The sequence below is a fragment of the Thamnophis sirtalis genome, unplaced genomic scaffold (assembly GCF_051295495.1).
Source record: "Thamnophis sirtalis isolate CommonGarterSnake01/CBP01778 unplaced genomic scaffold, rThaSir2_p1.2 scaffold_1, whole genome shotgun sequence".
Lineage (NCBI taxonomy): Eukaryota > Metazoa > Chordata > Lepidosauria > Squamata > Natricidae > Thamnophis > Thamnophis sirtalis.
Window position 1 is genome coordinate 15,149,242 of NW_028261381.1, and position 13,569 is coordinate 15,162,810.

The 13,569-nt window shown below is 44.0% G+C and overlaps 1 protein-coding gene across 1 annotated transcript in view; it reads left to right on the forward strand.

Annotated features, from left to right (window-relative positions):
• The window catches only part of TFPI (tissue factor pathway inhibitor), a 45,139-nt gene extending 43,076 nt beyond the window's left edge, over positions 1 to 2,063 (forward strand). Inside the window, exon 8 of the mRNA XM_014067920.2 lies at positions 1,525 to 2,063. Within this exon, the coding sequence (XP_013923395.2) occupies positions 1,525 to 1,631 (107 nt within the window). The 3' untranslated portion in view covers positions 1,632 to 2,063. The remainder of the gene's footprint in view (positions 1 to 1,524) is intronic.
• The last annotated feature ends 11,506 nt before the right edge of the window (positions 2,064 to 13,569 follow it).

Consider the following 13,569-nt stretch of genomic DNA (forward strand, 5'->3'; position numbering starts at 1 on the left):
TTGGGAAATAGGGGGACATGTACAATGCACTGATCTCCGTACAGGAAAGAGTGGAATACACTTGTAATAAATAAAGATAGCCTGTTTGGCGTAGTGGTGAAGGTACGGGCCTAGAAATCAAAAGATTATGAGTTCTAGTCCTGGCTTAGGCATGTAAACCAGCTTGGTGACTTTGGGCCAGTCACTCTTTCTCAGCCCAACCTATCTCATAGAGTTGTTGTGGGGAAAATAGGAGGGCGAAGAAGTATTCGGTACATATGCCATCCTGATGTATGTATAAAGATAATAAAGGCAGGATAAAATAAATCTTTTTTTAAAAAATCATCTGGAAGAACTCCTGGTTAGAGGTAGATATAACTTTTATTTTTCCAGAGGGCTGGAGATGATTCCAAAGAGAACGATCTTCTTGTGTTTTTGATACGAGCATTCATTCATTCATTCATTCATTCATTCATTCATTCATTCATTCATTGTATAGGCTACCCTATTTTTTATGTTTCTGGGCAGATTACAAAATAAAGCAATAAAATATATGAACGTATGAAACCTTAAAAAGAAGAATGTGGAGAAAAAATATCAAAACACCAATAGCAATAGCAATATAGCAGTAGACTTATATACCGCTTCATAGGCCTTTCAGGCCTCTCTAAGCGGTTTACAGAGAGTCAGCATATTGCCCCCAACAATCTGGGTCCTCATTTTACCCACCTCGGAAGGATGGAAGGCTGAGTCAACCCTGAGCCGGTGAGATTTGAACCGCTGAACTGCTGATCTAGCAGTAGCCTGCAGTGCTGCATTTAACCACTGCGCCACCTTGGCTCTAACCACCCAGTTGCTCTATTACAGGGTTGAAATCAATTTACCTTCGCTACCGGTTCACAAATGTGAGCGTGCACTCTTGCTTGGCTTGCACGCACCACCTCCTCACATGCGCAGGACCTCCCACACATGCACAGAGCATCAAAAACAGGACGTGATGTCATCCAGGTGGGTGGGCAGAGCCTCCCACCGCCACCGCTATCGGTTCGCCCGAACTGGTTAGAACTGGCTGAATTGAACCACTGCTCTATAACCTACTGTAACCCAACACTTGGGGGGACCAGGCCTTGGGGCTTTTTAAATTAAGGTCAGGGTAGGGATTATACAAATCTCGGGGAATATTATTCCAAAGAGCAGGGGTCATGACAAAGAAGGGAAACTTCCTGCGTGCCCCCACCCAGAAGATCACGCCTGTGCCTTTCATAAGTGGGCTTTTGGTTTGTTAATCTTTTATTTGTCATAATAGAATTGTGTAGGTACACCAAAGGCATCAATTTCCCTGTCATAATGCTTTCAACTACCTGAACAATTGCTGTATATTGTCAGTCCTTAATTGTGACAGCTGTTTTTTTTAATGTTCCCACTTCAAGGAGTTTGTAATATATAATTAGAAAAAAAAAAGGAAACAACAAAAGGAAGGGTGGGGAATTGAAGTGGAGAGCGAAGGAGAAAAATATGTCATTTATTTTCTCTTTTCCCCCCCAGGTTTCATTTCAAAGAAGGGACAAAAAGGTGTCAGGAAAATACGTCGGAAAAGAAAGAAACAACTAGTCAAGCTGGTGGATGGGGAAATTGTTATTGAAAGGATTTAAGCACTATATAATTAAACCACTCTGAAAATGTTTCATTTGAAGACATCTACTATTCTTGTATTACCCACTTTATTTAACATTGTGCGTATTTATCAAGGTTTCATATAGCAACCTTTACGCCTTTCTGTTCCCTTGGGGATTTGCCAGGCAGGAGCGAAACTTTTCACTGTAAAATTAATGCTGTGACTTTTTTTTTTCTATGATTATTACATAGAATTGCAGAATAAAAGGCTGTGACCCAGAGCTATCTCACTTTATCTTCTAATTTGACACTATGTAATCACTCTGACTTGTACACGATACAGAATTTGCTGAATATACAGCTTTGTGACTGCAGATCACTCTCTCTTATCACCCCCTTCCCTGATTGAATTGTGAGCCGCCCTGAGTCCCCTTCGGGGAAAAGGGCAGCATATAAATGTAATCAATCAATCAATCAATCAATCACGAAGGGGTTGATTTGCCTGAAGACTGATTCCTCGCTGTAATGGATCCTTGGAGAATAGAATACAGGTAATCCTCGACTTATGACCACAATTGAGCCCAAAATTCCTGTTGCTAAGTGAGACGTTTGTTAAGTGAATTTGAACCAGTTTTATGGCCTTTCTTGCCACAATTGTTAAGTGAATTGTTGCACTTATTAAATTAGTAATCCAGTTGTTAAGTGAATCTGGATTCCCCGTTGACTTTGCTTGACAGAAGGTTGCAAATGGTAATCCACATGGCCTCGGGGTCATTGCAACTGTCATATAGTCAGCTAGTTGCCAAGCATCTGAATTTTGATTACATGACCATGGGGATGCTGCAATAGTTGTAAGTATGAAAAACGATCATAAAAATCACCTTTTTTCAATGATGTTGTGTAATTTCAAACACTCAATAAATGAACTGTTGTAAGTCAAGGACTACCTGTATATGTGGACTCTTGGATATACTGTAATCCTTGAACCTGTATGACAATAAATGCAGTTTAGAAATTTCAATCATTAGGTACTCTAGAATTGAGAAATTTAGTTCTCACATCTGCATCAGCTTATTGCAAATAAATCTTGACAATAAGATGGGCAGTGGTTTGTTACAAAAATACACAAGAAGAAATAAACAAGAAGTGCTTTCCAAGTCACAAAAGCTGCTATCAAACATGTTAAACAAGGCTTCAATTTCATTTCAATTTCTATTTTAAAATCTAAAGCTTTAAACAAACACAAGGTTTAGTACAGCTGTGTAAAAATCTGGATTCAGTACCAATCCTCAAAGTGCTTTTTCAAGAGGCAACTGGCTTTCTGCTTTTCCTTGCTTCTCATCCAAGTTTTTTCAAAGGAAAACCAGAAAGTCCATTTGCCTCTTGAAAAAGCACCTTTGGGATAACCATGACCTAGATGACTGAGAATCTCCGTAGACATTCAGTGCAAATGGGTGCACAGCTAGCACCTTCAGAGGTTCTTTAAAGCAGCCGTATCAAGATTGAGTCACTGACTGCTTTGTGGGTTTTTTTAGTGTAAATATTCCATCAAAAAAGCTATATATAAAGCCCTGAATTTAGGCATTTGTGTATTTTACTGCAGGTTTTTAAACTCATTGCTTCTTTTTAAAAGAAATAATAAATCAGATTCTTTTTATATTCTGTAAATATGTAGTATCAAATTCTGTATTTAGTAAACATGTTTGAATTTACTTTATCCCATTATCATATCTAAGAATAGTCAAACTGAACACTTTTAAAATATATATATATAGATCAATAAATACATAATGTAGGAGACTATACTGTTACATTTCTTTTTTAGCAGGTCAATGTCTTCAGATGTATATATGTAAACCCTCTTTCGTCTTTCTATCAAATCACTGTTTTTAATTAAACTTGGGTTGAATTAGGGAAGGAGGGCACTAACAAATCTTTGCACCCAGGAGGGAATGAAATAGAGCATGCTAAACGATTGGGTATGGAAAAGAAGAAAGAGAACCTGAAAGAAGACTTGAGGATTGGCATTTGTGGGGGATTGTAATAAAATGCTCATTTGACTCAGAGGCGGCACAAGAAAATAGGAAAAATATTTGAGTTCTGGGGAGGTTGCAACTTCCTGGTTGTGTTACTTGAACTAGGAGGCCTTGGAGAGGCCTTCAAAATTCTGTTAACAATATGCAAACCATATTAAACGTTATTCCAAACTTTATAGCAGCTTCTGCATGTTTATTTATTTCAATTTTGAAATAAACTCCTCAGTGAGTGTGGGCAGGCAATTTGAAACAAAACTAAAGTGAGTAGATGGGAATAAACAATCTTTTTAATCTAAGTCCTGGGACAATGATGGCGAACCTTTTAGACACTTGAGTTCCCAAACTGCGTGCATGCCCAAACTGAAAGGTGTGTGTGCACGCGGACATGCACACATGCACAGACGTTGGGATGCACACGTGTGCATGCGTGAACGTGTGTGAACATATGCATGCATGCACACATGCGTAGCAGAGACCCGAAGACCAACTGGCTGACGGGGGGCATTCCACCACCGGCAGCGTGGCAAGAGGTAAGATCTTTTTTCTTTCGTGCGCTTCTGTTTCGTCGTTTGCATGGAAACAGAAGCTCATGAAAGAAATGCCATGGAGATCTGACCTGGGGCCATGGCGCATGTGCCAGCAGAGGGCTCTGTGTGCCACACATCATGGTCTTAGGAGAACAACCAGGTTGTGAGTAAATTAGAGAACAATATAAGGATGGGAGGTTATGATGAAGAGGAGGGGGCATTCCAGAAAACAGGTATTACAATCAAGTAACTCTCTCCCAGATCCTGCAAGATGGTGAGCTAGGTATGCCTAGTCTAATGAAGAGAATGATTGGAGGTGATACAATAGCAGTCTTCCAGTATTTGTGGGGCTGCTACAGAGAAGGATTGATCATTCTCCAAAAAACCTGAGGGCAAGACAAGAAGACTATCAAAGATAATACTAGAAAACCCAAATTCTAGAATAAAGGAGAAATTTTCTGACAGAACCATGAATCAGTCGAACAACTTACCTCTGGAAGTTGGAGTTGGTCCATCACTGAAGGTTTTCAAGAAGAGACTACACAGTTACTTGTCCAAAATGCCATAGGGCTTGAGCATGGAATTGGACTAGAAGACCTCCAAGCTTCTTTACAATTCTGTTATATAATATCCTTCATAGAATGTTGTATGTTTTTTTAATAAATGGGACCTGGCATGAACTCGCCCTGCGTGATCTGACCAGACAGACATAAACATTTGTAGATAAGCAATCCGTTATAACTTCCCATTATCTTGATACTATACCTCCATGGATGCATCTCAAGATTGTATCCCTTCCTTTTAGCACACTGCTGACTCATATTTAATCTGCAATCTACCCAGACCCAAGACTCTCACAAATACTACTGCTGACTTCAATAACACCAATGTTGTACATGTGCATCTGCTTTTTTTTTCTACTTAAGTGCAGAACTGTATCTTTCTTATGCTTAAACTGTATAGTTTGAGATAGGACCCATGTCAACTCTATCAAAGGTTTTTTTTTAACCTTTTGTCTTTATCAGGACTTTTTAATTTGGAAATCCTGCTGTTTTAATACACACACAGACACACACACACACAAGAAACATTTTCAATACTGTTAAAAATTAAAAATTTCAAGCACTGCCTAGACAGATGTTTTTGGTTAAGATTCAGTTCAAAGTTGGGGGGGGGGGAAGCCAGATGGATATTTCCTACATCAGAACTCCCTCTGCTGGTTGAAGATAAAAGTAAAAATAGAAAGCTTCATTCAAATTATTTGAAATTTGGTAATGTATGTTTGAATAAGACAGATAATATCGTAAAACAATTGTCTCTAGATAAATAGATAGATAGATAGATAGATAGATAGATAGATAGATAGATAGATAGATAGATAGATAGGAGAGAGGGAGGGAGGGAGGGAGGGAGGGAGATCGATCTATGAAGAAGGCCTCAGAGACAAACACATAGTGGTAGGGTGTAAGATGCAGGCAGGAACAGTATACATTGACTCTCACAACCAAGTAAGTGGCATTTCGACAGCAGTGACATGCGGTGAGGTTTATGGCTGTTGAGGCAGCAATTTTTTTAGATTTGTGCACTTCAACTCCTAGAATTCCACAGCCAGGAATGCTCAGTTCTGATTTAAAGTGACAGCATTTGTTTTTTTCCTTTGCGAAAAAGTTTCCTTCATTCTTTTTCTTCTCCCTTCCCCTCCTTCCCTCTCTCCCTCTCTCAAACAGACACATGCATACAGAGAAACCCTAAGGTGACCAGACGTCCCGCTTTTGGCGGGACAGTCACGATTTTTAATAATTTGTCCTGTGTCCCATGGCATTTTTAAAAAGTCCCGATATTTGTAGAAAGGGTGCCCCGCCCCTTTTTTGGCTGTACTACGTGGCTTCTTCTTGCAAACATTTTCACTCATTTTTCCAGCTCTATCTTTGTCTATGGACTAGTGGCTGTGTGCCGGGAGGGCGGCCTGTGGGGCTGGAGGCTGCGTAGCAGCTGCGCGCTGCCGAGCACTAGCAGGAGTCGCGGGGCGGGCTGGCCGAGTGGCCTCGCACACAGCTCGCCTCACCGCCCGATGGAGGCTGTTGGATGCTTTCCCTCCACCATCATCTTTTTCCTCCCCTTTCTCCTCCTCGCTGCGATTTGATTGTTCAACACACCTTTCTTTCCTCCGCATTCGGCCCTTTCGCGCGGAGCTACAAGATTACAAGCAATGCGGGGTTGCTACGCTAAGGGTGCCTGGTCCCAACTGGGAACTGCTGCTGCTGCTACTGCCGCAGCGGCACCTGATCCCTGCAGCAGTGGCTGGCTCTGCTCCCGGCTGCGGGCCCCTGCTGCGTCCAGTGCGTCTTCATCAGCAACTGGGTTGCCCACCCAGCTCGCTGCCGCTGTCCCTCCATTGCCGGATCATCCCAAGCGTGCATGACCCAGAACTCCCCGCACCTAGCTATGTTGTGCACACACACAGGCATTCAAGGAATCCAGCATATTTTTTTTAAAAAAAAATCCCGATCAACCCGATCGCTCATTCTTTTTAAAGGTTCCAGATCCTCTGCAAGCACCCTACTGCATCCTGGCCATCTCCAATGCAAGGGCAGTGAAGGGCAGCGAAGGGCAGCCAACAAGTGGCCGGGGCAAGTAGGCCGCAGTGCAGCTGGTGGTGGGTAGGAAGGTTTCGGGCGGCTCCTGGGCGGCGGGCATCTAGGTGAGAAGAGCCGGCGAGGGGGTGGCAGTGGCATCTTCGGCGGCGGAGCAGAGGTGCAGCAGCGCTAGCAGCCGGGCAGCCTCCATCGGGCAGATGGAGATTAGAAGTGGGGCGGCTGCTGGGGCTTCGGCTGCTCCTAGCTCCCACGCCACTTGTTGGCTGCCCTTCGCTGCCCTTGCATTGGAGACAGCCGGGATGCAGTAGGGCATTTGCAGAGGATCTGGAACCTTTAAAAAAATGCCAGATTCCTTGAATGCCCACGCATGTGCGCAACACAGCTAGGCGCGGGGAGCTCTGGGTCATGCGCACTTGGGATGACCCAGCCAGGGAATCCTGAGGACTGAAGCGCAAGAGTACTCGAGAAGGACTAGCGTCTTGCAAAGTCCTCTAAGGAAAACGGAACTGAGAGGAACAGTGGAAGTCTCTAAATTGCTCGGCTAACTATAATCCTGCTTTTTGGGGGGAGGGAAGCGGTGGGTATGTGCGTGAGTTTGCAATGCCAAGATCAGACTGGCTTTTCACTCCGATTCCTGAGCCCCCAGCTGTTAGTGACGGAGGAGGAGGAGGATGAAGGAAGGGGTTACATTTTGTCAGGCTGACAGATCGGGTTCCCCCATCTCCCCCACCCTTTCTGTGCAAGATATCAGCAGCCCCCAGGCTGCGAGCTCCTCCCACTACAAACAACTTTCGCTTTTGCTGCCAATGCAAGTGAACTCCTTGGCCTTTTTGTTATATTCATTTCCCTTGTAATGCACGTGTCAGCACAGCTGGCAACTCTCCTGCAGCACCTCCACTGGTGAGGAAGAGTGGATCGGCGCTGAACGACATCCCCCTCATCCCAGACCCCAGAACAACTATTGCCCTCCCAGGACGCGGCGCGCTTCCTCTACCTGCCTGCGTCACATCTCTGCAGGTAAGCCAAAAGGTTCTTTCTTGCTGGCCAGAAGGTTCAATCCTGTCGCCTCGTTCCTTCGAGTGAGGTGTCTCGAGAAGGGGGAAAACGGGATGCCACCACTTTCATTTTTGGGGAGGTGGAGCCTTCCAGGGAATGTCAAGGGCTGAGTCCTAACAAAGATAATGGGGGGGGGCTTCAGGGACTCTTTTCCTATAAGCTCAGTGAGTTGGGGGCTTGTTCGCACGGGGCACCTTCTCTGCGCTTGGTTTAATCCTCTCCCAACCCCAGCTCAGGAATTTGGGGTTTTCTTCAGGAGAACCACCTGCTGGATAGGCTTGAACGTGGGAACAAGGAGCTATTTGAGTATTTTGAGTATTTATTAATACTTATAGGCCGCCCTTTTCCCTGAGGGGACTCAGGGCGGCTTACATAAAATGAAGGGAGGGGGTATACAGACAATAGACACAAACAATACATAGAAGTAAAATAGTAAGCAACATTCATTCATCATTTGGGTGGGGGCAATTATCTTTGTCCCCAGGCCTGACGGGCTAGCCAGGTCTTAAGGGCTGTGCGGAAGGTCTGGACGGTGGTGAGGGTACGAATCTCCACGGGGAGATCGTTCCAAAGGGTCGGAGCTACTACTGAAAAGGCTCTCCTCCGTGTAGTTGCCAGTCGGCACTGACTGGCAGATGGAACTTGGAGGAGGCCTAATCTATGTGATCTAATTGGTCGCAGGGAGGTAATTGGCAGGAGGCGGTCTCTCAAGTACGCAGACCCACTACCATGAAGGGCTTTATGAGTGACAAGTAGCACCTTGAAGCGCACCCGGAGATCAACAGGTAGCCAGCGCAGCTCGCGGAGGATAGGTGTTATGTGGGTGAACCGAGGTGCACCCACAATCACTCGCGCGGCTGCGTTCTGGACTAGCTGAAGTCGCCGGATGCTCTTCAAGGGCAGCCCCATGTAGAGCACATTGCAGTATTCCAGCCTAGAGGTCACAAGGGCCCGAGTGACTGTTGTGAGAGCCTCCCGGTTCAGGTAGGGTCGCAACTGGCGCACCAGGCGAACCTGGGCAAATGCCCCCCTGGTCACAGCCGTCAGCTGATGGTCTGGGACTGATAATCATGATTTCTGATAATCCTTCCCCGGTGAACTTCCTGGGCTCCCATGGTGCTTGGGCTGGTATCATTTTTAAGGGGTTCTGGACAGAGCATCCTCATGTGGCGGATATTGGAGAGTAGTTTCTGATGTATCTCAGCAAACCATTTAACAATGAGTGAAAGATTATTAGAATGCTAACGTGTCTGTTCCTCCCCCACATCCTTTTGGGGCTAAATTTTTGCAAGGCAAGAAGAACACAGTTTTGCTAAGCTCCCCAAGCCCCAGTGTAAGCGAAAAGGGTGGAGAGAATGTCCCTTATCCCCCCCCATTTATATAAAACTTTCGAAAAACAATAATCAAAAGCTGCTATCTCAGCTAGGCCATAAGGAACAGCAAAGAAACATTTTCCCCTCTCTGCCAGCGAAAGTGTGATTAAATGACTTTTGGTATATACCTCTCGGCAGAAGTATTTGATTAATGCAGTTGATATCATGAATGATAACTGTGTGAACGGACGTTCTGAGACCGAATAACATGTAAACAGTATAATCTGCCAGTGTATAAACAGAAACATTCTTTGTAATTGAGATTATTTTGACATGGGAACTGCTTTGGTGGTTTCTGTGGGATCAAAGGTAGTTTAGCAAGGACTTCAGGGGGGATTTTAGTTTTTGTCTTGCTATTTAAAAGCAATCCCTTTTAATTTTGGGGGGGTTGGAGACATAATCCTCCATTTACTGATGCTAAGTCAACAAACTTTGGTTGGTCTTGAAAAATGAGCAGAACCAGGCCTAGAAAACACTAGGAGCAAAATCCCAGGATTACAGGGTAGATTGGAAGCTGGGGCAGTGATTTTTTTTTGGGGGGGGGAGATGGAGGCAAGAAGAAGAAGAAGAAGAAGAAGAAGAAGAAGAAGAAGAAGAAGAAGAAGAAGAAGAAGAAGACAATTGGCAAATTACTTCTAGAAGCCATTACTTCTGCTTAGAAAACTGGTGAACATGTCCATAATGTTATCAGAAGACAATTTGAAGGATAGGATTTTTTAAAATCTTTTTTTTAATTTTTTTTTAATCAAGAACCCCCCCCCCCTCCGCCAATGGCGTCCCTCTTTACCAATGTTAAAATCTGGTCACCTTATCCTACCCCCTTCCCTCTCTCACTCACTCTCTCTCAAACAAACACAAACACAGAAGTTGGATTGGATATATTTTCCAATAGCTTGAAAGCAGCTCCTCTGCCATACCTCCCCCCATTCCCCTCCACCATTGCAAATGCAGCCTGCTGTCTGGGTGGGAAATGCCTGAAACGCAATAAAGCCCACCCACCCACTCATCTCCTGCTTGCAGGCTGGGGTGAGAGAAGAGACAGAGAAGCTGGAGGGCAGCCGAGCCGAGCCTTTGATTTCAGGTGGAACCACATTGCCTTTTCAAACTTGTAATCAGTGAAGCTGGGCTTATATAGTTTTATCCAGCTCTCTCTCTGTGTGTGTGTGTGTGTGTGTGTGTGTGTGTGTGTGTGTGTGTGTTTGAAAAGGCAACGTGGCTCTGCCTGCAATCAAACTACACCTGGGGAGGGATCTACACTTGAGGATGAAGTTTGAATTCCTCCCCCTCCCTCTGTACCTTTTCCAGCTCTTTCAAAGAGGATTTCAACTCTGCTCTTGCCTGCCATCATGAAAAGAAAAAAAATGTAAAAGGAAAAAGGCAAGAGGTCAGGCTGGGCTAGTTGCTGCCAGAGTCACCGTGGATGACTCTGCTTAACTGTTTAAAAAAGCCCCTAAAAAAGTACCTTCTACAGAAGGAGGCAGGAGAACGACGTGCCTCATCTACGTCAGGAATGTTTTGGCTTTTAACCCTTGCTTAACTCTGCTCGAGTGATCATAAAAAGTCAGACTAGATGAGGCACGTCGTTCTCCTGCCGCCTCCTGTTGAGGATGCTTTTTTAGAGGCTTTTTTAAGCAGTTAAGCACTAAGCAGAGTCATCCATGGTGACTCTGGCAGCAACTAGCTGTCAGCATTGACTTCATTAGAGTAATCAGGAAAGAAAACCACTGGACTCCATTTGAATTGAAATCAAGTGTACTTTTACTAATTATAAATGAACAGTTGCAAAGCAAAGCTGAGTCTGGTTAATTAGGCGCGAAAGTGGATAATCTCAAGTGCAATTCAATCCCCTCCCCTTGGCATCCCTGAACATAGTCCAATTATAATGCACCCAACTGTCAGGTGGGAGATAACTTCAAAAAGTCTCATCAGGATGGAATGCTGGACAGTTAGCTTGGCGGGAAACTCCCTTCTTCCACATGCGCAGTAAGATGGTCAGATCAGCGACTAGAAACTTCCTCCAGCAAATAATGATTCCCCTCCCAGATACCAGGCGCCCCCTCCCCGTTTCAAGGACAGCCAAAGCAGCAGCAAAGCAGAGGCTGACACTAGCTCAGCCTGAACTCAGCTCTTGCCTTTTTCCTTTTACATTTTTTTTATTTTCATGATGACAGCACTGAGGTTCTGTCTCCCCACCTCCCCTGACTGCACGTCCCTGTTCTACAGGAGCATCTACATAGCTTATGAGCTAGACCCTCCTAATGAGAGATCCCACAGAAGGTCATGGAGAATAAGAGGACTAAGATCCTAGGAGACTTCCGGATCTAGATGGACAGACATGGACTAGCCAGTCAATCAAATATTGTGACAAAATATAAGGACCGAAGACAGCAGTGGTGATCGAAAGCATATGGGAAGCTGGGGAAGTACTAGGGGCTAAAGGAAAATAAAAGCTAAAGTGGTCCCAGTTGTGGTACGAGCGTTTCTCTGATTCCTAAACTGGTAGATGCCAGGAACAACCTCAAGTTCTCTGTTCAGAAAAGTGGAGTAGTAGGAACAGCTAAGATATTGTGCAGACCCCTTAAACTCCCAGGCATCCGACAGAGGACCTGAGATTGAGGATTGCCAATTACCTCCAATAGACCGATTAGATCCCACAGATTAGGCCTCCTCTGAATTCCATCTTCCGGCCAATGCCGACTGGCGACTACCCGGAGGAGAGCCTTCTCTGTGGCTGCTCCGAACCTCTGGAACGAGCTCCCCATGGAGATTCGAACCCTCACCACCCTCCAGGCCTTCCGCAAAGCCCTTAAAACCTGGCTGTTCCGACAGGCCTGGGGCTAAAGAGCTGTTGCCACCCGCCTCGAATGGTATGACTGCTGTGTGTTTTTAAATTATGTATTGTTATGTTCCGTCTTTTTTATTTCTTGTCTGTACCCCCCTCCCCTGAATTGAATTGTGAGCTGCCCTGAGTCCCCTTGGGGAAAAGGGCGGCATATAAATGTAATCAAATCAAATCAAATCAAATCAAGACATAGATCACCCATAAAGATGAGAAGGGAATCCATACATAAGTGTAGAAATTGATCTCTCTCTGAGATCCCAGAGCCAATTATGTTAAAAGGGATAGGGCTACTTTTTCATTATTGCTGCTTAACTGTTAAAACTAGGGGGGTGGGGGGTGGACTGATATACAGTATATGTGATAGAAAAACTGTTTCTTTCAGACTGCTGATAAGTTAACAGTCAGTTACGGACAATCAGATATTTTTCATCATATGACCACTGATCAACTCTATGACTCATTGTATCACATTGCAGACAATATTAGTACTCATCTCTCATTCCTCCACTTGAACTGTAAGGTGAATGATGAATTATTGATCTTTCCAATATCTTACGAAAAGTATTTGGTGAGTACTGATCTATAGCAATATTTATGTGTGTGGTGGCTCAGTGGCTAAGACGCTGAGCTTGTCAATCAGAAAGGTTGGCAGTTCGGTGGTTCGAATCCCTAGCACCATGTAACAGAGTGAGCTCTCGTTACTTGCCTCTCCTTCTGCTAATCTAGCAGTTCGAAAGCACATAAAAAATGCAAGTAGAAAAAATAGGAACCACCTTTGGTGGGAAGGTAACAGTGTTCCATGCGCCTTCAGCATTTAGTCATGCCGGCCACATGACCACAGAGACGTCTTCGGACAGCACTGTCTCTTCGGCTTTGAAACGGAGATGAGCACCACCCCCTAGAGTCAGGAACAATTAGCACATATGTGCGAGGGGAACCGTTACCTTTAATACCATAATTATGCTAACATATCAAAAGGATATTTCTTTTGAAATTTCAATATTTGTTAGAGATGCTAAGTTACTGTAGAGGGAAAAATCACATTGGAAGGACGGCTTGGGAAGTTATTCAGAGTAGGAAAATTAGGTTGGGATAGCAAATAAAACCGATGGAACTCCCTTCCTTTGCCAAGTAAATGAGATAATAAATAGATTTTCAAGTATTGCTATTATTTATGGCAGATTAATATACAGAAAATTAAGTAACTTTTTAAAAAATAATATCTCCCACTCTCCTCATTCCCCCAGCACTTTAAACAGTAAAACTGTTTTGAAAGATTACTGCAATTTCAAGAAGCTAAAGATACTTAATTAAAATTTAGTATGTTTTAGAATTTGACTCTTTAGAATATTCATCATTGCTGAATTCAGTGTTGGACTGTTACAATTCCAGTTACACATGAGCAAGCATGTTTCTCCAGAGGGATTTTAGAATATCTGTCCTGTAGTAATGCAAAAGGCAATTATTATTCTTTGCCCAGAAGAAAGTTTTTCTTAATTTGGAGAATGTCAGTAAAGAGAGATAATTGGCTGTTTCCCAAAAGCC